The 26,916-nt window shown below is 39.9% G+C and overlaps 1 protein-coding gene across 2 annotated transcripts; it reads right to left on the reverse strand.

Moving 5' to 3' along the window:
• Positions 1-97: 97 nt before the first annotated feature.
• Positions 98-23,926, reverse strand: lman2 (lectin, mannose-binding 2). 2 transcript variants are annotated; one of them, XM_079668891.1, is made up of 8 exons: positions 23,707-23,926; positions 14,646-14,764; positions 13,677-13,794; positions 12,207-12,286; positions 8,984-9,145; positions 6,069-6,183; positions 3,406-3,525; positions 98-1,956 (listed from the first exon to the last, which is right to left on the reverse strand). In XM_079668891.1, exons 1-8 carry the CDS (start codon positions 23,840-23,842, stop codon positions 1,796-1,798), a joined length of 1,011 nt encoding a protein of 336 aa, XP_079525017.1. In that variant the 5' UTR covers positions 23,843-23,926; the 3' UTR covers positions 98-1,795. The 2 variants fall into 2 exon arrangements, with proteins under 2 accessions (XP_079525017.1, XP_079525016.1); XM_079668890.1 differs by lacking the exon at positions 12,207-12,286 and adding an exon at positions 12,338-12,420 and having other exon boundaries at positions 23,707-23,923.
• Positions 23,927-26,916: the final 2,990 nt, after the last annotated feature.

The following is a 26,916-nucleotide window of genomic DNA, read 5'->3' on the forward strand; positions in this document are numbered from 1 at the left end:
GGAAGGATTTCACAAAACAGCAGATTATTGGTCTGTTTGCAGATCAAAGAGTTCATGTTGTGAGTACACCAACGTTTTATATATTTGTATAGTACAGGTCTCCAGCTCAGAGATGTTGGGCAATTAGCATAAATTGGGTTATTTTGCATACAGTTAAAACGCTTCTTGGTGATTTGGACCGGTTTGGAGTGTTTATGGAGGTAAACGAAGATGTAGAGTCCATTTCTGACAGTTCCAGGATCAAGAATGTCAGTTTTAACCAGAAAGTGGTCATATTTGTACTGCAGGGGCTAAAAAGTGCCATTTATGACCCTAAAATAGTCAGAAATGTATTCAGCATCCTCAAAAATAACTCCAAAACTGTCCAAATCAATGCTAAGTAATGCAACGTATGCCAATACGCTAGTTGAGGATGTTGAAACCATTTCTGACATTTCCAGGATCAGCAAATTTCAAATTTAACCAGAAAGTGGTTATATTTGTACTCCAGGGGCTGATTTTGATGCATTTTAGGTCGATTTTAAAGTGTTAGGCGACCCAAAACTGCCATTTCTGATCCTAAAAATGTCAGAAATTGATTCAACATCCTCAATATACCTCAAAAAACAGAACAAAACACTCCAAACCAATGCAACGTAAGCCAATTGTGCTAATTGCCCAACATATGCAGGTTAGCATCGAACAGTTTCTATGAGCTGGAGACACTATTATACATTTCTAACAACATTTAGGGTACTCGACATTTCTGAGTCCACTCTGCTGATAGCTAGAGTATAATGAATATAGTAGCATGAGGCTAATTGTCACCGTTTGAGTCATAACACCGTACGGATAACATGATCAGGTTCATGCAGATGTGCCGCTCTCTATGACGACGTTCTGCCCGCGTGTAAAGCTTTGAACTCTCTTTCTATCTGGAGTCTGATGTTTATTTGTACAACTAATCATGAAGTGTAGTTTTAAGGGTTTATCAGAGCTGTAAGCCCCTCAGATCCAGGTGGATTTATGATTTCAGTTCATGACTAAACATCAGCAAATGACTTTTCACATGATGTATATTTGCTTTGTATCTGCTGGGGTTTCTCATTCCGTACGAGAGTCTATGGAATTGTAACGATTGAGAGTGTTTTTAAGCCGATAGATTGATCAGTAACTGCATCGAAAACATATAATACGATTAAGTTGTTAATAAAGCAAACATTATAATAACAATCTAATTCCAGTTTCTTACATTTTAGATACAAAATGATATTGTCGTTGTCAGCAAGACAGAGAAATTGCATTCTGAGCGAATTTGAACACGTTTTCGGTGAAATTATTTGATATTTTCTGGACTAAATGATTAACTAAGATGCTAATTGACCCATTACACTGTGCTCAGGTGACGCCTTAGTGGTCTGTGTGTAAGGGGTTATCAGTGATGATCAGAAGCATGATAGCCGGGTGAACAAGCAGAAAATCAAACTCCATTGATAGAGGAACCACGGGGGAAAGTGGATCATTCACGTGTTTACTCTATACTGTGTTTCCTGCATGTGGAGCCTTTTTTTCCCCCCCCGAATAAATAATCCGTTAAAACCGCCTGGAAGACGAAGAAGACCAGATTTGTGGCGTAAGAAACTGAAACAGCATTGATCACGGCCTCAACACCTCCTTAGCAACAACAGAACGTCCCCACAGAGCTTCGAGGACATAAACATTTGTACAATCTTTAGAAAATCATTCACATTGACTGTGCTCAATCTGCGGTCTGGAAACAGTTCATTCCACATCGAACAGGACGCTGTTTCTCTCCTCAGTAAAACCTCTTGTTCCTCTCCTGTCTCTTCTGGAAAACCACCGCTCCCACCACGGCGCAGACTACGATTCCCAGCAGAGCGCAGAGAAGAAGGAGAAACACTTTCCACCCAGTGAGGGGTGTACCACGGAAATTTCCAGTGGGATCGTCAATGTTATCTGTGAGGATCAAAGTAAGGGCTTTAAAACACACAGAAATCAGTATGTAGTGTCTCTACTTTAAAGAGTCCTCTCCTGCTGATGTTCAGGTGTATATCAGTATGTAGTGTCTCTACTTTAAAGAGTCCTCTCCTGATGATGTTCAGGTGTATATCAGTATGTAGTGTCTCTACTTTAAAGAGTCCTCTCCTGCTGATGTTCAGGTGTATATCAGTATGTAGTGTCTCTACTTTAAAGAGTCCTCTCCTGCTGATGTTCAGGTGTATATCAGTATGTAGTGTCTCTACTTTAAAGAGTCCAATCCTGCTGATGTTCAGGTGTATGTCAGTATGTAGTGTCTCTACTTTAAAGAGTCCTCTCCTGCTGATGTTCAGGTGTATATCAGTATGAAGTGTCTCTACTTTAAAGAGTCCTCTCCTGCTGATGTTCAGGTGTATATCAGTATGTAGTGTCTCTACTTTAAAGAGTCCTCTCCTGCTGATGTTCAGGTATATATCAGTATGTAGTGTCTCTACTTTAAAGAGTCCTCTCCTGCTGATGTTCAGGTGTATATCAGTATGTGGTGTCTCTACTTTAAAGAGTCCTCTCCTGCTGATGTTCAGGTGTATATCAGTATGTAGTGTCTCTACTTTAAAGAGTCCTCTCCTGCTGATGTTCAGGTGTATATCAGTAAGTACTGTCTCTACTTTAAAGAGTCCTCTCCTGCTGACGTTCAGGTGTATATCAGTATGTAGTGTCTCTACTTTAAAGAGTCCTCTCCTGCTGATGTTCAGGTGTATATCAGTATGTAGTGTCTCTACTTTAAAGAGTCCTCTCCTGCTGATGTTCAGGTGTATATCAGTATGTAGTGTCTCTACTTTAAAGAGTCCTCTCCTGCTGATGTTCAGGTGTATATCAGTATGTAGTGTCTCTACTTTAAAGAGTCCTCTCCTGCTGATGTTCATGTGTATATCAGTATGTAGTGTCTCTACTTTAAAGAGTCCTCTCCTGCTGATGTTCAGGTGTATATCAGTATGTAGTGTCTCTACTTTAAAGAGTCCTCTCCTGCTGATGTTCAGGTGTATATCAGTATGTAGTGTCTCTACTTTAAAGAGTCCTCTCCTGCTGATGTTCAGGTGTTTATCAGTATGTAGTGTCTCTACTTTAAAGAGTCCTCTCCTGCTGATGTTCAGGTGTATATCAGTAGGTAGTGTCTCTACTTTAAAGAGTCCTCTCCTGCTGATGTTCAGGTGTTTATCAGTATGTAGTGTCTCTACTTTAAAGAGTCCTCTCCTGCTGATGTTCAGGTGTATATCAGTAGGTAGTGTCTCTACTTTAAAGAGTCCTCTCCTGCTGATGTTCAGGTGTATATCAGTATGTAGTGTCTCTACTTTAAAGAGTCCTCTCCTGCCGATGTTCAGGTGGATATCAGTATGTAGCGTCTCTACTTTAAAGAGTACTTTTCTCTACCTTTGGGGGACTTCAGGAGGCTGACGCTCGGCTCTATTTTGGTCCAGTCCTCATTCTCTTCTTCAGGTGTGTGTTCCACCATCAGCTGGTACATCTTCATAGAGATGATGTCATGGTTATCTGGAAAATAAAACAGGAGTTCAAACTATTACCGAATCAATACATCCCCAGACTCTGTAGAATAATGTTTAAACAGTGCCGTGTCAAATGATCATATAATCATTTAAAACATAGTCTTATACTCTGATTGCCTTTTACTCTGTGAAAGTGTATTGTTAGTCTTGTGTGTGTTGAACAGAGGCAGATGTTAAGGTTTACAATTCAGGAGGTAAAGGAAGTAAAAGGTGGATTTGCAAAAAGGACGAGGGGGTTAATGGTTTGATGATGGGATGGAGGAGCAGCTGTTTCCTCTCATGAACATACAGAGAGACTGTGAGCAGAACTTCTCTCTCCTCTGAGGGTGAAGCTGCTCTGTTCCTGCATTTCAGATCCACTTCACTTTATATTGACTTTCTTAATTACTTTATTAAATATAACACAAGAAAAACTTTGTACATTAATCATTTATCAGTTTCTCTTAAGAATTTCCTCCACAGTGAACTTATATTTAAAAAGTTCCTAATGGGCTTTATGACTTTTAGTTTTGGTTGTTTATTAAAAGGACAGATGTCCCGCTCAGCAGAGATGTCAAAAGTACACACATCCTTTACTCAAGTAGAAGTACAGATACTCGTGTTTAAAAATACTCTGGTAAAAGTAGAAGTACTGACTAATCTTCTTTACTCAAGTAAAAGTAAAGAGGCTTTGAAATGTACTTCAGTAAAAAGTACCCATAACTAGCAGCTGTTTTAAAGAGTACCTGACCTCCCTTTATATTAATAGAACAATAATGTCATTGTTAGCTAATGAATGTTTCCATGGTGACCAACGGCAACATGACAACGTTTCCATTGGTCCCTCTTCTTAAGAGAAGACCAGGAAATGATGGATACACGGATCGTGTTCAAATCAATAGGCACGCAATGACTCTAAATAATAATGATCACGCCACCAAACACACATTCAGACTAAAGGAACCAGCCTGTTTGGAAAATGAGAGAAGTAGAAAGTACAGGTATTTGAGTTCAACATCTAAGAAGTAGAAAGTACAGGTATTTGTGTTCAACATGTAAGAAGTAGAAAGTACAGGTATTTGAGTTCAACATGTAAGAAGTAGAAAGTACAGGTATCTGGGTTCAACATCTAAGAAGTAGAAAGTACAGGTATTTGTGTTCAAAATGTAAGAAGTAGAAAGTACAGGTATTTGAGTTCAACATCTAAGAAGTAGAAAGTACAGGTATTTGTGTTCAACATGTAAGAAGTAGAAAGTACAGGTATTTGAGTTCAACATGTAAGAAGTAGAAAGTACAGGTATTTGAGTTCAACATGTAAGAAGTAGAAAGTACAGGTATTTGTGTTCAACATGTAAGAAGTAGAAAGTACAGGTATTTGAGTTCAACATGTAAGAAGTAGAAAGTACAGGTATTTGAGTTCAACATGTAAGAAGTAGAAAGTACAGGTATTTGAGTTCAACATGTAAGAAGTAGAAAGTACAGGTATTTGTGTTCAACATGTGAGAAGTAGAAAGTACAGGTATTTGTGTTCAACATGTAAGAAGTAGAAAGTACAGGTATTTAGGTTCAAAATGTAAGAAGTAGAAAGTACAGGTATTTGAGTTCAACATGTAAGAAGTAGAAAGTACAGGTATTTGTGTTCAACATGTAAGAAGTAGAAAGTACAGGTATTTGTGTTCAACATGTAAGAAGTAGAAAGTACAGGTATTTGTGTTCATCATGTGAGAAGTAGAAAGTACAGGTATTTGGGTTCAACATGTGAGAAGTAGAAAGTACAGGTATTTGGGTTCAACATGTGAGAAGTAGAAAGTACAGGTATTTGTGTTCAACATGTAAGAAGTAGAAAGTACAGGTATTTGTGTTCAACATGTAAGAAGTAGAAAGTACAGGTATTTGAGTTCAACATGTAAGAAGTAGAAAGTACAGGTATTTGTGTTCATCATGTGAGAAGTAGAAAGTACAGGTATTTGTGTTCAACATGTAAGAAGTAGAAAGTACAGGTATTTGGGTTCAACATGTAAGAAGTAGAAAGTACAGGTATTTGTGTTCAACATGTAAGAAGTAGAAAGTTCAGGTATTTGTGTTCAACATGTAAGAAGTAGAAAGTACAGGTATTTGAGTTCAACATGTAAGAAGTAGAAAGTACAGGTATTTGAGTTCAACATGTAAGAAGTAGAAAGTACAGGTATTTGAGTTCAACATGTAAGAAGTAGAAAGTACAGGTATTTGTGTTCAACATGTAAGAAGTAGAAAGTACAGGTATTTGTGTTCAACATGTAAGAAGTAGAAAGTACAGGTATTTGAGTTCAACATGTAAGAAGTAGAAAGTACAGGTATTTGAGTTCAACATGTAAGAAGTAGAAAGTACAGGTATTTGAGTTCAACATGTAAGAAGTAGAAAGTACAGGTATTTGTGTTCAACATGTAAGAAGTAGAAAGTAAAAAGTCGTCGTGTAATGGAGTAAATTTCTGATACCAGAAAAATGTACTGAAGTACAGGAACAAAGTATTTGTACTCCACTACTTCCCACCTCTGGCGCTCAGACCCACCTGACAGATCTCCTGTAGCTGCAGACGCTCCGAAGAAATATCCGGTGGGAAGTCTCACTCCTCCGATATCGATGCACTCTCTCCACTCGTTCTTATCCTCCACATCGATCATCAGCTGCAGGAGAGAGAGAGGTTAGAGATGCAATATAACACGGGACTAACTAACAACTAAATATATTTACTAGCTGACAACTTTTTTTATTCCCGATGTTTGTTTTGTTGTGTTTTTGAGCTTATATTTACTCTCATGTTTAGCAATTATTTGATTGACATTTTTTGCAAAGAAGAAATGATTTCCTACATTTTGATGCACGCTCTAATGAAGCCATATCATAATATACTCAATCTGACATCATCATTATGTTTTAACTTCATATATTTTCTTTATTTGTTAGGATTATTATTATTATATTGAACATGCTTACTGGGCATGACACCCAATGGCATTCAGTCTAATCGTGCATCCAAACTCTCTAGCACGCCTTTCAACTATAAACACATCGTTTCATGGACTGGAACGTCACACCTGTTTCAAATACTAAATCATTATCTACTTTAAAAGTATATAGTGTGCAGGTGTTAAGTTGGGATTTGATATGTGGGGGGGCTCTGTGTGGAGGTGCGAGAGGGGGGCGGAGGTCGAGGATCTCATTATTTGACCTATATAGGCCTACACTGTGGCCCTAAAGCAACTGCTCCATTATCTGTATCAAATGCACACATTGATGCCACCAAATGTCAAAATAGAAAGTACTACAAATAACCTGGAATTCATTTACATCTTAAATTATTAATAAAAAAAGGTTTACAATCATCCAAGCTTCAAATTGCTTTTTTAAATCACCACTACTCTGCACACTTGCTAAAGAACATTTGTGTGGGAATCTCAATTCATTCATAGGGCTGCGTGAGTATGGCCAAAAGCATGAGAGTAAATCTCACTGTAAATTATTTGATCATCACCAAATTCTGTGTGACCGATCATAACTCAGCTTTATGCAGACATACATTTAGCATGGTGTACAGGGCCGGTTTTTGGCATAGGCGACAGATCTGGGGGGGGCGGGGCTGCGCTGGGAGGGAAAAAAACATTTTTGACTGTTTGCGCTCATCCTAATGTTCAGCCTTGATGTAACAACATTCATAATTCAGTAAATGTAAAACCCTTTTCACCCCGGTTACACTTTTCATTTGCCCCGTACGATGGACGCTGTGAGAGATGAAAGTGAGGGGTGTTGGCTTATCAGGCGTCCGCAGCTCACAGCTAAAGTGGGCGTGGGAGCGAGCGAGAGAGATAAATGCAATTTATGTAAACAAATATTTCCAAGGCACTCCTTTATAATTATTGGGATAAACAGGTTTGAAAACATTTCAATGTATTTCATAGGACAGTAAACCACAAATATCGTTTAAAACTTGAGATACAAAAATATGCATAAATAAATAAATGTTAAGGTAAAATAAGATATAAATGAATAACAAAAATAAAATAACTTAAATGTATTTGTTCTTGGCTATGGTGGGTTATCGGTTATGTTCATATACTTATTTGATTATTAAAATGAACCGATCTTTTTCATATGGGTGTTTAGAGTTGTACCCCCTAGATCAGGTCTCTAGTAATGTGTGCTCAAAGTGCACCAGATTGAAGCATTTTACTTTAAATGTTCAAACATTTCTTAAGCCTTGATGAGCTGCACCTGGCAAGAAAGAGGCCGTCCGGATACGACGCTCTCTGTCTCCTCTGGGCACTTGCCCCGTGCCAGCGTCAGGGACCTGTTGCTGGTTCCTTTTGTTTGTTTGTTTGTTATGAATAAACGAACATGATATCATACCGCCTAGGGCAGCAAATTGGTTAGAACCGGCCCTGATGGTGTAGGAAACGGGCTCCGTGTTACAAGACGGGTCGGGGGTCTGCGCGCACGCACGACCACCATCCTGATGAGCCCCGGACAGCCCCGGCCCAATTTAACCCCTGGTAGTGTGTGTACGTAGTGTGTGTACGTCGTGTGTGCGTGTGTATGTAGTGTGTGCGTGTGTATGTAGTGTGTGTAGTGTATGGCAAGCCATTTGAGTATTTATTCCATATCCTTGATATCACACGGAAGCTGCCTACACTAGATTTATGGTCAAACTAGTTTGGCACTCTGCTTTACTAGTTAAATAAAACATTACACTAGTCGCTCTTTTTCAGCAACTAGTGGCACTTATGTCTGACTAGTTAGCACAAAAGCCTTACTAGTGACGCCAGGAGCAGCACTAGTAGCACCAAAGTCCCAACTTGTAAGCTTTTTGAAGAACTAGTGACCCTCTCACCATATATCTAACAAGTGAAATCAAAGAGCCAACTAGTGTAGGCAGCTGCCGTGTGATATCAAGGAAATGGAATAAATACTCAAATGGCTTGCCATAGTACGTAGTGTGTGAGTTAGCGTAGTGTGTGTACGTGGTGTGTGTTAGCGTAGTGTGTGTACGTAGTGTGTGTACGTGGTGTGTGTGTTAGCGTAGTGTGTGTACGTGGTGTGTGTACGTGGTGTGTGTATAATGTGTGTACGTAGTGTGTGTACGTGGTGTGTGTGTTAGCGTAGTGTGTGTACGTAGTGTGTGCACGTGGTGTGTGTGTTAGCGTAGTGTGTGTACGTGGTGTGTGTGTTATCGTAGTGTGTGTACGTGGTGTGTGTATGGTGTGTGTATAGTGTGTGTACGTAGTGTGTGTACGTGGTGTGTGTATAGTGTGTGTACGTATCTAGTATTAAAAGCCAGTGCAAAGAGGTGAGTTTTTAGCACGGATTAAAAAAGTTCCACAGACTGAGCTAAGTGAAGATGTTTAGCACCCCTTTAAAAGTATGTTGTGTGTGCGTGTGCGTGTGCGTGTGCGTGTGTGTGTGTGTGTGCGTGTGCGTGTGTGTACATACGGTGAGCCTCCCCTTGGAGTATCTGATGGCGAGGTACGTGTCGTGATCTTTGTTTCTGATCTCAGCCGAGCAGCCCCCCAGCTCCGAGGCGCGGCCATCTTTCCCGTGGTCGTAGTTCACAGAGCCGTTGTTCACCATCGCAGAGATGAAGGGGAAGGAGCGCTGCACACACAGGAGAGCAGCTATACACATGTCTGATACACACAGGAGACCAGCTATACCCATGTCTGACACACACACACAGGAGAGCAGCTATACACATGTCTGATACACACAGGAGAGCAGCTATACACATGTCTGGTACACACAGGAGAGCAGCTATACACATGTCTGACACACACACAGGAGAGCAGCTATACACATGTCTGATACACACAGGAGAGCAGCTGTACACATGTCTGACACACACACAGGAGAGCAGCTATACACATGTCTGACACACACAGGAGAGCAGCTATACACATGTCTGACACACACAGGAGAGCAGCTATACACATGTCTGACACACACAGGAGAGCAGCTATACACATGTCTGATACACACACAGGAGAGCAGCTATACACATGTCTGATACACACACAGGAGAGCAGCTATACACATGTCTGATACACACAGGAGAGCAGCTATACACATGTCTCACACACACAGGAGAGCAGCTATACACATGTCTGACACACACAGGAGAGCAGCTATACACATGTCTGATACACACAGGAGAGCAGCTATACACATGTCTGATACACACAGGAGAGCAGCTATACACATGTCTGATACACACAGGAGAGCAGCTATACACATGTCTGACACACACAGGAGAGCAGCTGTACACATGTCTGACACACACAGGAGAGCAGCTATACACATGTCTGATACACACAGGAGAGCAGCTGTACACATGTCTGACACACACACAGGAGAGCAGCTATACACATGTCTGATACACACAGGAGAGCAGCTATACACATGTCTGACACACACAGGAGAGCAGCTATACACATGTCTGACACACACACACAGGAGAGCAGCTATACACATGTCTGATACACACAGGAGAGCAGCTATACACATGTCTGATACACACAGGAGAGCAGCTATACACATGTCTGATACACACAGGAGAGCAGCTATACACATGTCTGATACACACAGGAGAGCAGCTGTACACATGTCTGATACACACAGGAGAGCAGCTATACACATGTCTGACACACACACAGGAGAGCAGCTATACACATGTCTGATACACACACAGGAGAGCAGCTGTACACATGTCTGACACACACACAGGAGAGCAGCTATACACATGTCTGACACACACAGGAGAGCAGCTATACACATGTCTCACACACACACAGGAGAGCAGCTATACACATGTCTGATACACACAGGAGAGCAGCTATACACATGTCTGATACACACACAGGAGAGCAGCTATACACATGTCTGATACACACACAGGAGAGCAGCTATACACATGTCTCACACACACAGGAGAGCAGCTATACACATGTCTGATACACACAGGAGAGCAGCTATACACATGTCTGACACACACAGGAGAGCAGCTATACACATGTCTGACACACACAGGAGAGCAGCTATACACATGTCTGATACACACAGGAGAGCAGCTATACACATGTCTGATACACACAGGAGAGCAGCTATACACATGTCTGACACACACAGGAGAGCAGCTATACACATGTCTGACACACACAGGAGAGCAGCTATACACATGTCTGATACACACAGGAGAGCAGCTATACACATGTCTGATACACACAGGAGAGCAGCTATACACATGTCTGAACAGGGACTACGTGCATATTATTAAAGGTCCCCTATCATACTGTTTCTCATCAATATATCACAGGTCTCAGATATATCCAGAGCCTGTCTCTGATTAGCTGAAACACCAAACAGATCATTGCAGCATTACCCATAATCCCCTCTGTTTCAGCCCTGTTTCCAAAGTGCTGATTCTCTGGCCGTTTCTCAATCTCGAGGAAACTGGCTTCCAAGCCAATATTTCAAGGATGCTACGTCATCGAGTGCCGCCGAAGGACTGTTCCAATCTCCAGCATACTTGGAATTCCACCGAGGCCGCGTCCTTGGTTTGGGGGTAATTTCGAGGCTGCACATGGGTAGACTTTGCGTCCTTAAAATCCCCACAATGCTTTGCGCACGGACCAATTTCCCCAAATCTGTGGCGGAAAATGTAAGGCGGGGCCTCTCATATGACACACACCTGCACGCTTGGTAGCCTGTTCCACTCTTCGTTTTCCGAATGCCAGGAAGGATTCTTGCCTAGCTTCTGAAGGAAGTGACTCGGAAGACATGTGCTACCAAGCAAGCGTCCTCGAGATTGAGAAACGGCCCATGTCTGTTACTTTAGATGAAAATAAGGAGCCCCTCCCCACGCCCCTCTGAGAAACATTTGGTTACAAAGAACTCAATGGAGCTCTAGGAGGAGAACACCTCTTTTAGTCCCATGTGGATCTATGAAGCAGTGGATGTGTCTCCTCCTCTGCAGTGTGAGCGTAGCTTCATTCACAAAACCACTTATACACCACTTATACACATCAAACCAGTGATACTCAACTTCCAGCCTCCTGACCATTGTCTCTAGTATTGTTGTACTTTAATTGGAAGCAAGGTGCTATAATGCATACAAAAAGGATCAAAATAGACCAATACAGCTTTTTATCTCAAAGGCCGTTAGCTCTGAGTGTTAGCGAGGCTTGCTAATGTAAACAAAGACGAGAGTACGTCCAAAACACAAAGGCATTGTTTCTGATAGCAACTTTCTGTGGGTCCGCTGCCGATTTGACGTCATGTCGGCAACAAATCTGTATCCGCTTGTTGTACACCCGTAATGTTCTCTAAATGCTGCATGTGTTCTCAAGTTGCTGGAGACGTTTCTTCAATGTGGAACCTTTGGGTTTTTATATCTGCATCCTTTCTGAAGCTGCAGCGCGTCTGCACCTGTCGACCTCCATATTTGATTCATACGATTGTAAAGTGCTTTTATTTAGTAAAAAGTGAACCCAGGGCAAAGCAAGTTGAGTATCCCTGCAAGTCTACCATCACATATTGATCAATATTAGGTTCTCTCAGTGTATATATGTCTTTCTGTGTGTCTTACGATGTTAACATGCTAACAACATGCCCATTCAGAGTGGATGAAGCATGCTGACGGAGAACCGGAGCACACACTCACATCTGTGGCATCATCGTTAGAGTAAGTATCTACAAACACAGCCAGCCCGTGGAACTGAGCATTGTTGGAAAACACAGGGCCTGCAAAGAGACAAGCAGGTTACACACACACACACACACACACACACTTACATCCATCCCATGGAGGTCATTGCGGAAGGTATCCACAACAATAGCCAGGCCAATAAACTGATCTTGGTTTCCAAACACAGGGCCTGAAGGTGGAGCAGAGACGAGACGTGAGGCGAGACACACACACCAACAGGATGGAAACTAAAACACTGATGTTGGGAAAATCCTGAATGTCATCTAACAAAGGTATCCCAACTGTAGCTGTGAACATGACAGGATGTGTGATGACCTAGAAGAGCATCAGGACTGTTTGAGGCATATGATAGCTATGTGATTAACATGATGATTCAGCCTCTATGGAGAGAGACATGTGACAAGCATGATCATTTCTGACGTGGAGCTAATCTGAAGTAAACATTGAATACTGCTTTCTATTCCTCCATCTTACATCCTGATATTCAAGCTCAAACCGGGGACCAAGGATTATTGACATTTTTAAGTATTCGAAAAAAGTCATATTTTTTAGAAAGAGTCATATTTTTTAGAATTTCTTTTTTTTGGATTTCTTAGAAAAAGTAAGATTTTTTTAGAATTTTTTTAAATAGCCTTTTTTAGATTTTTTTTGAAAAAGTCATATTTTTTTTTGAAAAGGTCAGAATTTTTAGATTTTGAGAAAGTCAGATTTTATTGGGTTTTGGGAAAAAGTCAGAATTTTTAGACAATTTTGAGAAAAAGTCAGAATATTTAGAGAAATTTGAGGAAAAGACAATTTTGAGAAAAGGCCAGAATTTTGAGAAAAAGTCAGGATTTTGAGATTTTGGGGAAAAAGTAAGGATTTTGAGATTTTGAGAAAAAAAGTCAGAATTTTGAGATTTTGAGAAAAAAGTCAGAATTTTGAGATTTTGAGAAAGTCAGATTTTATTGGGTTTTGGGAAAAATTCAGAATTTTTAGAGAATTTTGAGAAAAAGTCAGAATATTTAGAGAAGTTTGAGGAAAAGACAATTTTGAGAAAAGGCCAGAATTTTTTGAAAAAGTCAGGATTTTGAGATTTTGGGGGAAAAGTAAGGATTTTGAGATTTTGAGGAAAAAGTCTGGATTTTGAGATTTTGAGAAAAAAAGTCAGAATTTTGAGATTTTGAGAAAAAAGTCAGAATTTTGAGGAGAACGTCAGAATAGAGATTGTTCTAGCAGAGTAATGATAATGATCTCTGGAAGATCTCAAGAAAAGGACAGGAGCTTAAGATCAGGGATGGGACTGTACTCTAAAATAAAACAGAGTAAAAATATATATAAGAGGAACATAAAGATGGTACCATGGTACTCATGGTTTTTAAAGACACCAAAGTGAAGGGGGGAGCTGCAGGAGAGACAGGTGCATTGTGGGTAGGATGAGTGTACCTGGGTGCAGTTTGTCTTTGGTGTACCACAGGGCGATGCCGTCTCCGTGCAGACTCTTCTTCCCCGAGCCGTGGATCTTAAACTGGACGTGCATCTCCCAGTCCTTCAGGTGGCACGGCTGCACGGGGGGGGGGGGGGGGGGAGAGAGAGAGAGAGGGAGAGAAAGAGAGACAGAGAGAGTGAGAGAGAGACAGTTACTTTATTTTGAATTTTTTTAATCCTGTCCAGAAACAGAGGAAACATCAATATAAGAAGATGTGGGGATCTCATCGGATCAGCGCGTTTCCATAGTGATATTCAATTTAATTATTCTGACATGACGAACACTTTGGTCGACATGTGATACACCATTTCCGGGTTCCTCTGACCTTCCAGGACCCGTGTTAACCCTCTGAGGTCGCCACACACGGTGCTGCTTGTTTTTAACATTTTCAGGCGATTTGATATCTATTCTAGAAAAACGATGTTGTCTCGGGATTTCAAGAAGCGTATAAACAAACAATGGATTGTGTTTTATGAACATTTATCCATGTTAGAAGTAGATTTAGATGTTAGGAGTTAGATAAAGATCTAATTAGGCATCCCATGAAGTCGGCTGTTGACGAATCAGAGGCTGTTCCTGGGACTTTAAGACGTTTCTCTTTTGTACATATGGTCTCATATGTGTGCGTCCAGGTGACATCCCTGCAGCCTGCATATGCTGACAGCTTAGCTTGTCATGACAAAAACATGTATATCAATTGATTGTGCAGCACAGGGTTCATGTTAAAAGCATTTCTACCAAAGAAAGAAAACATCTGAGCCAAGCACGTAAAAAAAGGGCGGGCTAACCACTTTTCAGTGATATTTTCAAAGTATTTCCACTCATTTTCCGCCCCTTCTTGTGTTCTGAGTGACTGAGTGTGGACGTGTTGTGGATACATGCCCGTATGTTCAGATTGGACGTGTGTGTGTGCAGCGTGTCCTCACCACAGTGTTCCAGATGGAGCCCTGCTTGCTCTTCTCGTCTGAAGTCAGGCGAACGTACGAGCTCGTCACCAGCGTGCTGCCCCAGAAGTCCCACTGACTGGAGAGGCTGTTTCCCACTCCTGAGCATAACAAGTAAACAACAACAACACACTGTTTACTACTTGTTACTGGCAACATTCTGTGCAACATGTATATAGTTCACTCCACCTGCACTACTTGCACATGGGTTGGAACATAATCTGCACTATTTGTATTGTTTTTGTGTTTAATGTCTTATATATATAATATAGCCCTGTAATAGTTATGTTGTTCTCTCTTTTTAATGATTGTTAATGTCATGTTATAATTAGGGCCGGGACTTTAATGCGTTAATTAAGATTAATTAATTACACAAAAATTAACGCATTTTAATCGCACTTATTTTTGCACCGCGGAACGTTTCTCACTGGATGAGTTTCAGGGGTACCGATTATACTGGAGCACCAACTAACGTTCATGACTTCAAACAACAACAAACCACAGTGAACAATAGTCAAACATGAACGAAGAAGCTGATGAGACCGCTTTGCTTGGCCCCGTGGATGGGACCTTTTGTTTTAAAAAACTGACGGATGGAAGCGTCGATAAGAGCACGGTTGTTTGCAAATTATGCAAAAAGGAATTTGCATATCACCGCAGCACATCAAGCCTCAAGTATCACCTCAATGCAAAACATATAGCAGCTAGCGTGGAAGCTAGCGTGGACGTTAGCCCGACTCGGAGTACAAGGACCCACACCCAATTCGCGTTGATCAAACAGTGGCCTATGCAACAGAGAGATTTTATTTTTCATCAGGATATTGGAAGAATAGGAGGGATTGAGGTCAATCACTGGCACTTTTTTATTTTATTTTAAATGGTACACTTTATGTTGAACTATTTATTACGTTGTTGGTGCAACTGGCACTTTATGTTGAACTGTTTATTGTTTTGGCCAAGGTTATTGAGAGAGTTGGACTGAAATTGATTAGATTTTTTAAATCAACTGTTGGTAAATCAACAAAGTCTGTTCTGGCCTCTGAAGCATCACAGAGATGTTTTCTAATAGTCAGGGTTTCCAATGTTCTGAATGTTCTTGAAAGTATTGTGTTTTACTTCAAAAACAAAGTGTTATAGTTTACAGAAGGTCTACCTACCTATAGGCTACCTGAATCTCTGAAATGTACTATATTCCTAAATATGCTATTGCTACACTTTATGGCAAAAATTGCACTTTTCTGTTGGTCTTGGTTAAGGACCACCTTGAAAAAAATAAACAATGTTTTGTTGCTTAAGCTTATGTATTCAGTCATTATTCAATGGTATACTAAAATCCATGTGAAAAAAATTGCTTCTCACTGTTCTCAGGTCAGATATTTATATGCGATTAAAAATGCGATTAATTGATTACAAAAAATGTAATTAATTAGATTACTTTTTTTAATCGAGTCCCGGCCCTAGTTATAATGTATTTCTGCTGCACTACATCTTAATGCTTTCAATGTATTGTAAAGCACTTTGAAAAGCCTTGTGTTGAAACGTTGCCTTGCCTTACTCCTTACTCTCAGTTGTAGGTCTTAGATGTATTACATTTAGGGGGACATTTGAATTATTATAGTAAACACATCGAGGCAAGAAATAGCTTTGAAAAGATAGAAAAACACAAATGACAATTGAAAAGAGTACACATCCAGGTGGATAACAAGACGTAACGTAATTTAGTGTAGCATGTTTAAAGCAGTTTGATCGCAGACAGATAAAGTATTGCTCAGTTATTCACAGAGTATTCGAAGAGTCAGACTAAGAGGACGTTCCTCTGAAGCTCTTTGTGCACTTTGTTAAACTGTTAAACTGCATTTTGTTGTCTCGGTAACTTTGAGTGTTTGGTCCAAAGCCTGATGTCTCACAGCAAGAGGTGACTGACGTTAAGTGTCGCTTCATCCTAATGTTTCCTCTAAGAAATGAAGCTGAACAGGTCGAGCAGTGCTGTGAAGAATGAAGGGGCTGAAAAGCAGTCTTTCAGGTATATATAATATTATGCTGGGGTTTGCAGCACAACAAGTAAACAACAACACATACCTGCAGTCAACATTCTCTGGAACATTTAGCTTATTGTATTGTTTTTGTAAACACCAGCCGTGCACATGCTGCGTTCTCTGCGTGGCTGTGTCTTTAGTTGTAAGCCCAGTGGCGATCTGTTCATCCGTCATTTGATCAAACAATAAAGCCATCGAAAAGAATAGGGTACAGCATTAGAAGTTATTCTGGGTCTTTGTGTGTCATAAGGACTCTGAGGGTTTAGATAGTTCACGTTAGTCTAAGTAGAGGGTCTCAAACGGTTTGCTCATCACTCAAGTAAACAAGTGTTTCCGATAGGGGAGTGATTGGTAAAATATCATAAAGAAAAAGTAAGTCTGTTTACAGTTCTGCTTTGTGTTGAGAGATGTATCCAGAGATCTCTAATGTTGCTCTCAAAGTGCACCAGATTGATGCTTTTAACTTCAACATTAGGAGCATGCCCCCGGACCCCCCTAGAGGAGGTGAGGTCCAGCCCCTGCCCACACCCCCCGTCAAATTGTCCCACCCACATTGAGGATGCTTCCTACGCCCATGGCTGAGACGTGTCTGAAGGAAAGCACTACACACTGAAATACGTTTAGACACCATCGTCATTGCTCACTCTCTAAATATAAAGATTAAGGAGACACTGCCTCAGAGAGTAGAACAGTGGCTGCGGGGGAGTGCGGTCGTCTTTCACCCAGAAGGTTGTGAGTAGGGCTGAACGATTAATTGATTTTAAATCGAAATCGCGATTTTAAATTATGCGATTATGAAATTGCAAAGCCTGCGATTTAAAATAAATAAATTTGTTTTGTTCTTGTGAGTCAGTCATCCACACCAATAAGAAGTGCTGTGCTCCACATGTACCAGCCATTGTTAACCAATCAGAAGTGGCCCATGATAGAAGGTGATATACAGATTGATCCAATCACCAACCAAGTATTTTTGAAAGTGCCTGCCCTTTCCAAATGGCTTCCAATGGAGCTCTCCTAGATGGTTTGGTGAAACAAACCGTCTGAGTCAGGTTAGTAAGGCTCCATCACATGTTTCTATTACAGGGTGAATCTTAAAGGGGACCTATTATGCAAAATGCACTTTGTGATGTTTTTTATACATAAAGATGTGTCCCCGGTGCGTCGGGGAACTCACGCAGCATCAGAAAATAAAACCCTCTCTTTTCCTCCGTACCCAAATCTTTTAAAAACGGGTGTACAACAAGCGGATACAGATTTGCTGCTGATATGACGTCAAATCGGCAGCGGACCCACAGAAAGTTGCTATCAGAAACAATGCCTGACGTGTTTTGGACGTAATCTCGTCTTTGTTTACATTAGCATCGCTAACACTCAGAGCTAACATGTACTGGAGAGCACATGTGTTTAAAAAGCAGGAAATAAAAAAAGGAACTCACCTTGTGATAAACACGCAAGAGAAAAAGCATTTGAGCTCCATACTGTTTCAGAAATAATCCTTGATGTGGTTTAGAACAGCATTGCGTTTTATCACAGCAGAATTTAACTTTATCTCCGGTAGAATTCTGATCAGGCATTAGCTCCGCCTCCTCTTTTTTTTTTTTTTTAAAGCTAAGGACCCAAAATCTGCGTTTCTCTAACAGGGCTGCAAAAGAGGGGTATGAGTAGTATGAGGCGTGGCTACAATGGGTGATCTGTTTGGGATTTTGAAAAAAAAACTTCACAGACATGTTTTGTAGGTATTTTTCCAATATAGCATAACAGGTCCACTTTAAACTGAAGCTTGACTTTAAAGCAACCCAACGGGAGTTTCATGTAAGTTTAGTTCTTTCACTCGTAGCTCAGGCTGCGGGGGTGCTAGAGACGGGAGCATGTTGGACCTTCCTAGCGGGAATTTTACAATAAACTTCCGTTGGGTCGCATAAAAACAAACATCGCAAATCGAATCGCAATATTTGTCAGAAAAATCGCAATTAGATTTTTTCCCAAAATCGTGCAGCCCTAGTTGTGAGTTCGATCCCTGCCCATGCAGCCAACATGTCAATGTACCTTGGGCAAGATACTTAACCCCGAGTTGCTCCCGATGGCCAACGCTGTGTGAATGTTAGGTCCTAGAGTAAGGTGCACTGCTCTGTGTGAATGTTAGGTCCTAGAGTAAGGTGCACTGCTCTGTGTGAATGTTAGGTCCTAGAGTAAGGTGCACTGCTCTGTGTGAATGACATGTAGCATGTAAAGTGCTTTGAGGGGTCGTAAAGACTGGATAACGCGCTATATAAGTACAGTCCATTTACCATTTTTTAAAAAACTTTTAAAGGGTATGAATAAAGTGTCTGTAGGAACATGATTGTTGTTTTTAAACTTACATTACGGTGATTTTGTTCTGAGTCAACGTGTGTCAGCAGTCCATTTGATATTCTAAGAGTATGTTAGGGGATATAGCGCCAGGTAGGGCTGCTCAATTAATCGTAATTTAAATCGCGATTACGATTATGGCCTGCAACGATTACGAAAACAACGTAATCGAAATAAAACGATTCTTTTTTTATTACTTTTTTGTTGGTTTTTCTGTTGAATTATACTTAGAGTTCAGGGTAATCAACTGTTCACATTGTTTTTCTCCAATAAATGGATGTTTTCAAAGTCAATGAATAATCGCAATTACAATTATTGACCCAAATAATCGAGATTATGATTTTTGCCATAATCGAGCAGCCCTAACGCCAGGGTGAGTATCGCTTGTTTTACAGATGAGTTATTGCCATTCAAACATCAGGTTATCAGAGTCACATGTGTAGTTACCGGCTGTTTTAAATAGTTCTGTAGATTAGATTAGAATCTTTAATGACCACACAGCCAGGTTGGTGGAATTCGTGTTCAGTGCAGAGTATTACAGCTTGTTCCATACAATTCAACAGACAATAAAACAGATTATAAATGAATATAACTACACGTTAGTAATGGATCTACGTTAAATAAGCTGGTTAACGTGGCTTTGTCTCAAATCTAACTGTGTCTTGGAGCTCTTTTGAATGATATCATGCGCACGTTTAGCTGTATTTAAGTGAGTGTGTAGTGTTTCCTCATCAGTAAGCATGTTCTGCTGAAGAGTTCACGGACAGGAAGCTGATCTGTGTTCCTTCATCTGCACACGCCCTGAACAAACACCTCCTGAAGGCGTGCTGACTTACCTCTGCAGATTATAAATACAATTACAGATGGTTCATCTATCTGTATATATTCCCTCAGCTGCACGCCTGCTCCTCTCGAACGGTTGCAGCCGCCTGCAGCTCGCGGTCTGATCGAGAGATAAGAGTGCACCACTAAAGTGTGCTCAATGCACCTGAAATCCAAATGTGTGAACACGTGGCTCCTCAACTACACATCATCTGTAGCTTATCTTTCATTAAGGGCTTTCTTCTAAAACAAAGACAGCCGGCATCTCTTTTAGAAAATGACCTAAAGCTTCTAGCATATTATATAAAATCACATAACTAGTCACACCTCCCGCTGCTCTGTAACATGTGTTTAGCCCTGTAATAGTTATGTTGTTCTCTCTTTTTAATGATTGTTAATGTCATGTTATAATGTATTTCTGCTGCACTACATCTGAATGCTTTCAATGTATTGTAAAGCACTTTGAAAAGCCTTGTGTTGAAACGTTGCCTTGCCTTACTCCTTACTCTCAGTTGTAGGTCTTAGATGTATTACATTTAGGGGGACATTTGAATTATTACAGCAAACACATCGAGGCAAGAAATAGCTTTTAAAAGATAGAAAAACACAAATGACAATTGAAAAGAGTACAGATCCAGGTGGATAACAAGACGTAACGTAATTTAGTGTGGCATGTTTAAAGCAGTTTGATCGGAGACAGATAAAGTATTGCTCAGTTATTCACAGAGTATTCGAAGAGTCAGACTAAGAGGACGTTCCTCTGAAGCTCTTTGTGCACTTTGTTAAACTGTTAAACTGCATTTTGTTGTCTCGGTAACTTTGAGTGTTTGGTCCAAAGCCTGATGTCTCACAGCAAGAGGTGACTGACGTTAAGTGTCGCTTTATCCTAATGTTTCCTCTAAGAAATGAAGCTGAACAGGTCGAGCAGTGCTGTGAAGAATGAAGGGGCTGAAAAGCAGTCTTTCAGGTTATATATATATATATATATATATATATATATATATATATATATATATATATATATATATCAGTGTTTCCCCTATATACAAATAGTGGCGGCTCAGCGCCGCTGCTGAAATATGAGCGCCGCTGCTAGGGAGAGCCAGCCAGGTACCAAAAAAAAAAAAAAAAAAAGATTTTTTCATTTTTTAAACTTTTTTTTCTTTTCTTAAAATAATAATAAGTGGCGACCCTTTTTCATTTTTGATTGTTTGTTAGGTGGATTTGTAGTATTTGTGTTACTGTATGTTCAATAAAGGTGTATTTTTGCTAAATCTTGAGACATCCCTAGAGGATGTGATGTCCACCCCCCAATTCAAACATGTTCATACAATACTGAATACATTTGAAGCCATTTTGACGTCTATTACCTGTCAATAAGTTTCTGTTTTTGCAGTGTATTTGTCTTTTGTAGAGATTTTTCATTTATTCTTTACATATAAAATGTCGCCTAAAATCTCACCTAGGGCAGCAAATTGTCTAGAACCGGTGTTACAGTATAAGTTGAGTCATGACAACTGGCGACATTCTATTATTTTCGTCATAGGAATCCGGGGCGTGTACATTGAGGACCCATTGTTTACTTACCAGGAAAGAAACATCGTTTGTCGTTTACGTTCATCTTTTGCTATATCTGCCTCCATAGGATCACTTTGATGCACATTCAGTACTCGTATGTGAGGTTGTGGGGCAGAGGCCGATATCGTGACGCTTACAGGGAGGTATCGAACATTACAAAGTAGGTGACTGTGTGGATGCCTGTTCAAAACATTGCAAACTTCAATAAATCATTTAAATTATATATTTGTGTCCGACTTTCATTTGTTCATCGTTCTTAATGTGATGTATAGTAGCTTTGATAGCTGTCCATACCTTCAGACAGCCTAAAAGTAAAACACAAGTTGTTTATTCACAGCCCGAACGCTCATCGAGATGACTGGATCAGTCATGACAACTTGTGATCAGCTCTGATTAAATTGTGATATCAATTCTGTAGCTAACCTCCAGGGAGCACGTTTATTTTATGAAATAAACGTTAAACGTATAGGCTTAAAGGCATAATAGAACTACCGTATTATATGTATTCAACTTGTGCCCCGCTGGACTTACTTTTCTGTGGTTTACCGTTACTGTGACATATCAGTATAGCCACGGAAGATAGTTTGTGTGTTTAATTCCCATGCATCAAGGTTATTTTCATGTATGTCATTGTTTTTCCTGCACAGTGTAGAGTCTTGTTGTGATGAGAGGGATACAGGTATTTCATAAAATAAACGTGCTCCCTGGAGGTTAGCTACAGAATTGATATCACAATTTAATCAGAGCTGATCACAAGTTGTCATGACTGATCCAGTCATCTCGATGAGCGTTCGGGCTGTGAATAAACAACTTGTGTTTTACTTTTAGGCTGTCTGAAGGTATGGACAGCTATCAAAGCTACTATACATCACATTAAGAACGATGAACAAATGAAAGTCGGACACAAATATATAATTTAAATGATTTATTGAAGTTTGCAATGTTTTGAACAGGCATCCACACAGTCACCTACTTTGTAATGTTCGATACCTCCCTGTAAGCGTCACGATATCGGACTCTCACCCACAACCTCACATACGAGTACTGAATGTGCAGCAAAGTGATCTTAGGAAGGCAGATATAGCAAAAGATGAACGTAAACGACAAACGATGTTTCTTTCCTGGTAAGTAAACAATGGGTCCTCAATGTACACGCCCCGGATTCCTATGACGAAAATAATAGAATGTCGCCAGTTGTCATGACTCAACTTATACTGTAACACCGGCCCTGGTACTAGGCCTCAAGAGCCTTTCTTGTGCTGACATATAGAAACAAATTGGCGGAGCGCACTTCGCATGCGCACACACTAAAAAAATTCCACGTGCTCCACGCTCACATTATGCTGGGCCCACATGCCTTAGCACCGCTGCTATGACTCCATCCTAGGGGAAACACTGTATATATATATATATATATATATATATATATATATATATATACACACTTCTACTCCTCTACAGTTCAGAGGTACATGGTGTACTTCTACTCAACTAAATGTATTTAATCCCTTTAGTTACTTCTCATATGTGGATGAATGATGTGAAATCTAATCAAGTGTTAAATCAGACTTTAGTTCCACCTGGAGTAAATCCACCAGCTACCCTGCATTATACAAAGTCATTCAAACTAGCTGCACCTTTAGCAGCTTTGAGAACACTTTCATGATCAATCATTATAAAACATATCATATATATTATTCTGAAATGGACCAATCTGCACAATGACTACTTTTACTGTCTTTCACTATATTTTGATGAGAATACTTTTCTACTTTCACTTGAGGAACATTTTGAATGCAGGACTTTTACTGTAACAGAGTATTCCTACACTCTGGTACTTCTACTTTTACTGAAGGACAAGATCTGAGTGCTTCTACTTTTACTCAAGTACAAGATCTGAGTGCTTCTACTTTTACTCAAATACCAGATCTGAGTACTTCTACTTTTACTCAAGTACAATATCTGGTATCTCAGTACTCCTCCCACCTCTGGTTAAGATGTTTATTTAGTAAACAGTGTAATTAAATGTGTAGCTTATCTATGTTAAGCTATCTTTGGCCCCTTTGAGGGACGAATAAAGCCAAAGGTACTGTGATTCTGAGTTGCCTGTGCCGAGGACAAACGTCCATTACAGGTACATTTAACGGACAATAAAGTATTCTGAATGTGTAATAACTTCATTAAAAAGTGGTATTTGTTTCTGAATGACAGTGCCAGAGCCCATAGGAGCTAACATGCTAACAGGCTAACAGTTTTACCTTGGTAAGGCTTCATTAATGAATGTTCTCTCTTCAGATGTTCCGTGTTCCCGTCCGTTATATCACACAGAACCTCAAACAGCTGGAACGCCAGGAGAACCGCAGCTGCTCTCACAAATACTCCAAAGTTTCCCATGTTGCCCAAAACAGCCTCGGATAAAAACTCTCACAACAAACTGATCCTTCGAAACTCCATAAACTGACTCGGTCCGTCCTCTATTATCCTCCGGAGGACTGACGGCTTTTTGCCTCACTTCCTAAACAGAGAGAATGTATTTACCCTTTATGTATTCTAAAATAATACATAAATCGACACAAATATTTTAATAACGAACAATATCTTATTTATATTATGTATTTAGACTGTAATGATACGAGGGAAACATTAAGATGTGTTTGTTTCTACACGGAAGACGGATTTTAGACGGTTGAAATATTACCAGCCAATCAGACAGCAGCACATCGCAATTTAAGCCAATCAGGGAGCACTTGTAGTACACGTGTTGTTCGCCTGTTCTCCACTAGATGGCGACAGAAGCCAGCGAATAAACACGTGCAGAAAGCTGAGGGTTTTATCAGGTGGAAGAAGTACTATTATAATACAAAAACTATAAGTACTCCACCAAAAATAAAGCAATAAAAAAATTAATTTAGTAAAATTATGTATGTATTAAAATCCGTGTATCTACCGTCCAATTGTTTTTCTTTATTAAACATGTAAACGGAAGAGCGTCTGAGAGGCCTTTTTGCTTTTTGCTTTTTACCTTACTAAATGGTCAAAAGGTCATTGGAGCGAAACTCACGGAAGTGATTTCAAAACAAAAGCACTCGTTTGCTAAAATCACACTTGAATCACTACAGTATCTGGAACGGTGATTATTATAAACAAGGGGAATTTAGCGATCACAACGAAAACGGCCAAGACACATATTGAGCCCAGAAAATGGATGTTATTAAGGGCTGTAAATATAATAAGCCTCTGTCTAAAATGGACAACATTGTTAGGAGATTTAAACTATGCAGCGGTTCTGCACTGCGGTCACTCAGCCGCCTCTCGAGTTTGTTTTTTCAAATCAGCTGCTCTTCATTATTCCTCCTATATTTGACGAGTTAAACAAATATTTGTTACCACAAGTTCTTAAGGAAACTGACACTGTTGGACTCGGTTCTAGTTTGACTTCTACCAGAAAGAAAGTACTTTTACTGTGTACGTTGTGAGTAATCCTCTGTCAAAGTCCTCTCCTTAGTAGCCTACACATAATGCATGTTTTTCTGCTATCTTTGATGAATGTTAAAACTATAATGTTACCATTAGTTCTTAATGAAATTGATACTGCTTGACTTTGTATTAGTTAGCCTACTACTTAAAATACATTGAAGTACTTTTACTGTGTATCTTTGGAGAAATACTCTGTCAAATTCCCCTGCTGAGAACCAAATCAAGCCACTTCTGCTAAGTTTGATAAGGGAATTCTTTTTTGTTGCCATTAGTTCTTCGTGAGATTGATCCTGTTGGACTCAGTAGCCTACTAGTGAAACTACCCCCACAAGTACTATGAAGTACTTACTGTGTACTTTTCCAGTACTCCTCTGTCAATGTCCCCTCCTGAGAACAAGAATGCCTTATGGGCCTTATTAGGCCCATATTGAGCATATTATATTAATTATATTATATTACATTGAATGCTCAATATGGGCCTAAAAAGGCATTCTCTCATAATAACCCCTAAAACATATGATCTTTTCTAATGTATCAAGACATGAAACTACTCTTCTTAATACACATTCATTCACTACTTACATCTGATATCTAACTCCTTCAGCCTACTTTCAGCTATAAATCATTCAACTATTAACTTATTCAGCTATTTCAGGACATTGAGGCTATACATGTTGTTGTTTATACCTTTTTTAAACCTTTTCGTTTAAGTATTAAGCTTCTTCACTATTTTTCCTACTCTTCCAGTTTAACATTTCACTTTCAAGTTTTCAACAAAGTCATTGCAATGCATTTGAGCTGTAACATTTTGATTCAAATCATTTCACTTTTCTGCATTTCTCCGCTAAGTTCAGCAACACACTTACTTGGTCTCTGTAGCTAAAAGCAACTACCATTCAGCTAATAACACATTCAGCTTTTTTTGCATTTTCAGCTCAATTCAGCCACAAATGTTCACAGTTTACAGCATTCACACGCATTTTTTTTTTGCAGGAAATGCATTTTCTAGTTTGCTTTTCATCGGAACATCCAGAGCAGGACGCAGTATTTCCTGAGGTGTGAATCTCTGTGTGTGTTTGGTGAAAGTTAAGCATGAGAAATGGATGCTGAGGAGAACCAGGAGGGAAACTGTACAGCAGCCAGAAAATAATAATATAATAACCCGCCGTGCACAGCTGCTCAGAGACAGAAACACATGGTGTGCTGCCAATAATAGCGAGAAAGGGCTCTGCAGACAGCCTCCCACCTGCATTAATGATCAACACACACACACACACACACACACACACACACACACACACACACACACACACACACACACACACACACACACACATACACACACACACACACACACACACACACACACACACACACACACACACACACACACACACACACAGGTAACTTTAGATTAAGGTACTGTTAGAGCCACAATGAAGTCAGGGTTATTATTTCGAGTCATAATTTGATAAATGATTTAGTGATGGAGGGCTGATTTGTGTTGCCGTGGTGAATATGTTTTGATGAAGTGATTGTTTATTTTATATCGTAAATATGATCTGTTTCCGTGTACCTTCCGGTGAGGTAATTGAGGACAGCCGGGGTGCTCGGAGACCTGATGAGACGGGGAGCGGAACAGTTTTTCGAACGCAAATTGCCGACAGAAATTAGTGTTGCAAATTGGACTGCAAACAAAGTATAGTTTAGTTTATATAGGAAAGCATACCGCCGAAATATTGTTTAAAGATTTGTTATTTTGAGACTATTTAAGTCAATACTTTTTTGTTAATAAATTACATATTTTTGACTGAAAACCTTCGGCTGCTTATTGTTTTGGATGCGTGTCGTCAACCCCGCTCTATAGTGGCAAGAAGAAACCCTTGATGCCATTACAGGTACACATATTCACTAAAACCATACGTCACCACTAATGTATACAATATGTGGAACATGTTGAAGTCAGTATGAAGTCTCCATCAGACAGAAAA

This window comes from Notothenia rossii, assembly GCF_949606895.1.
Source record: "Notothenia rossii genome assembly, chromosome: 3".
NCBI lineage: Eukaryota > Metazoa > Chordata > Actinopteri > Perciformes > Nototheniidae > Notothenia > Notothenia rossii.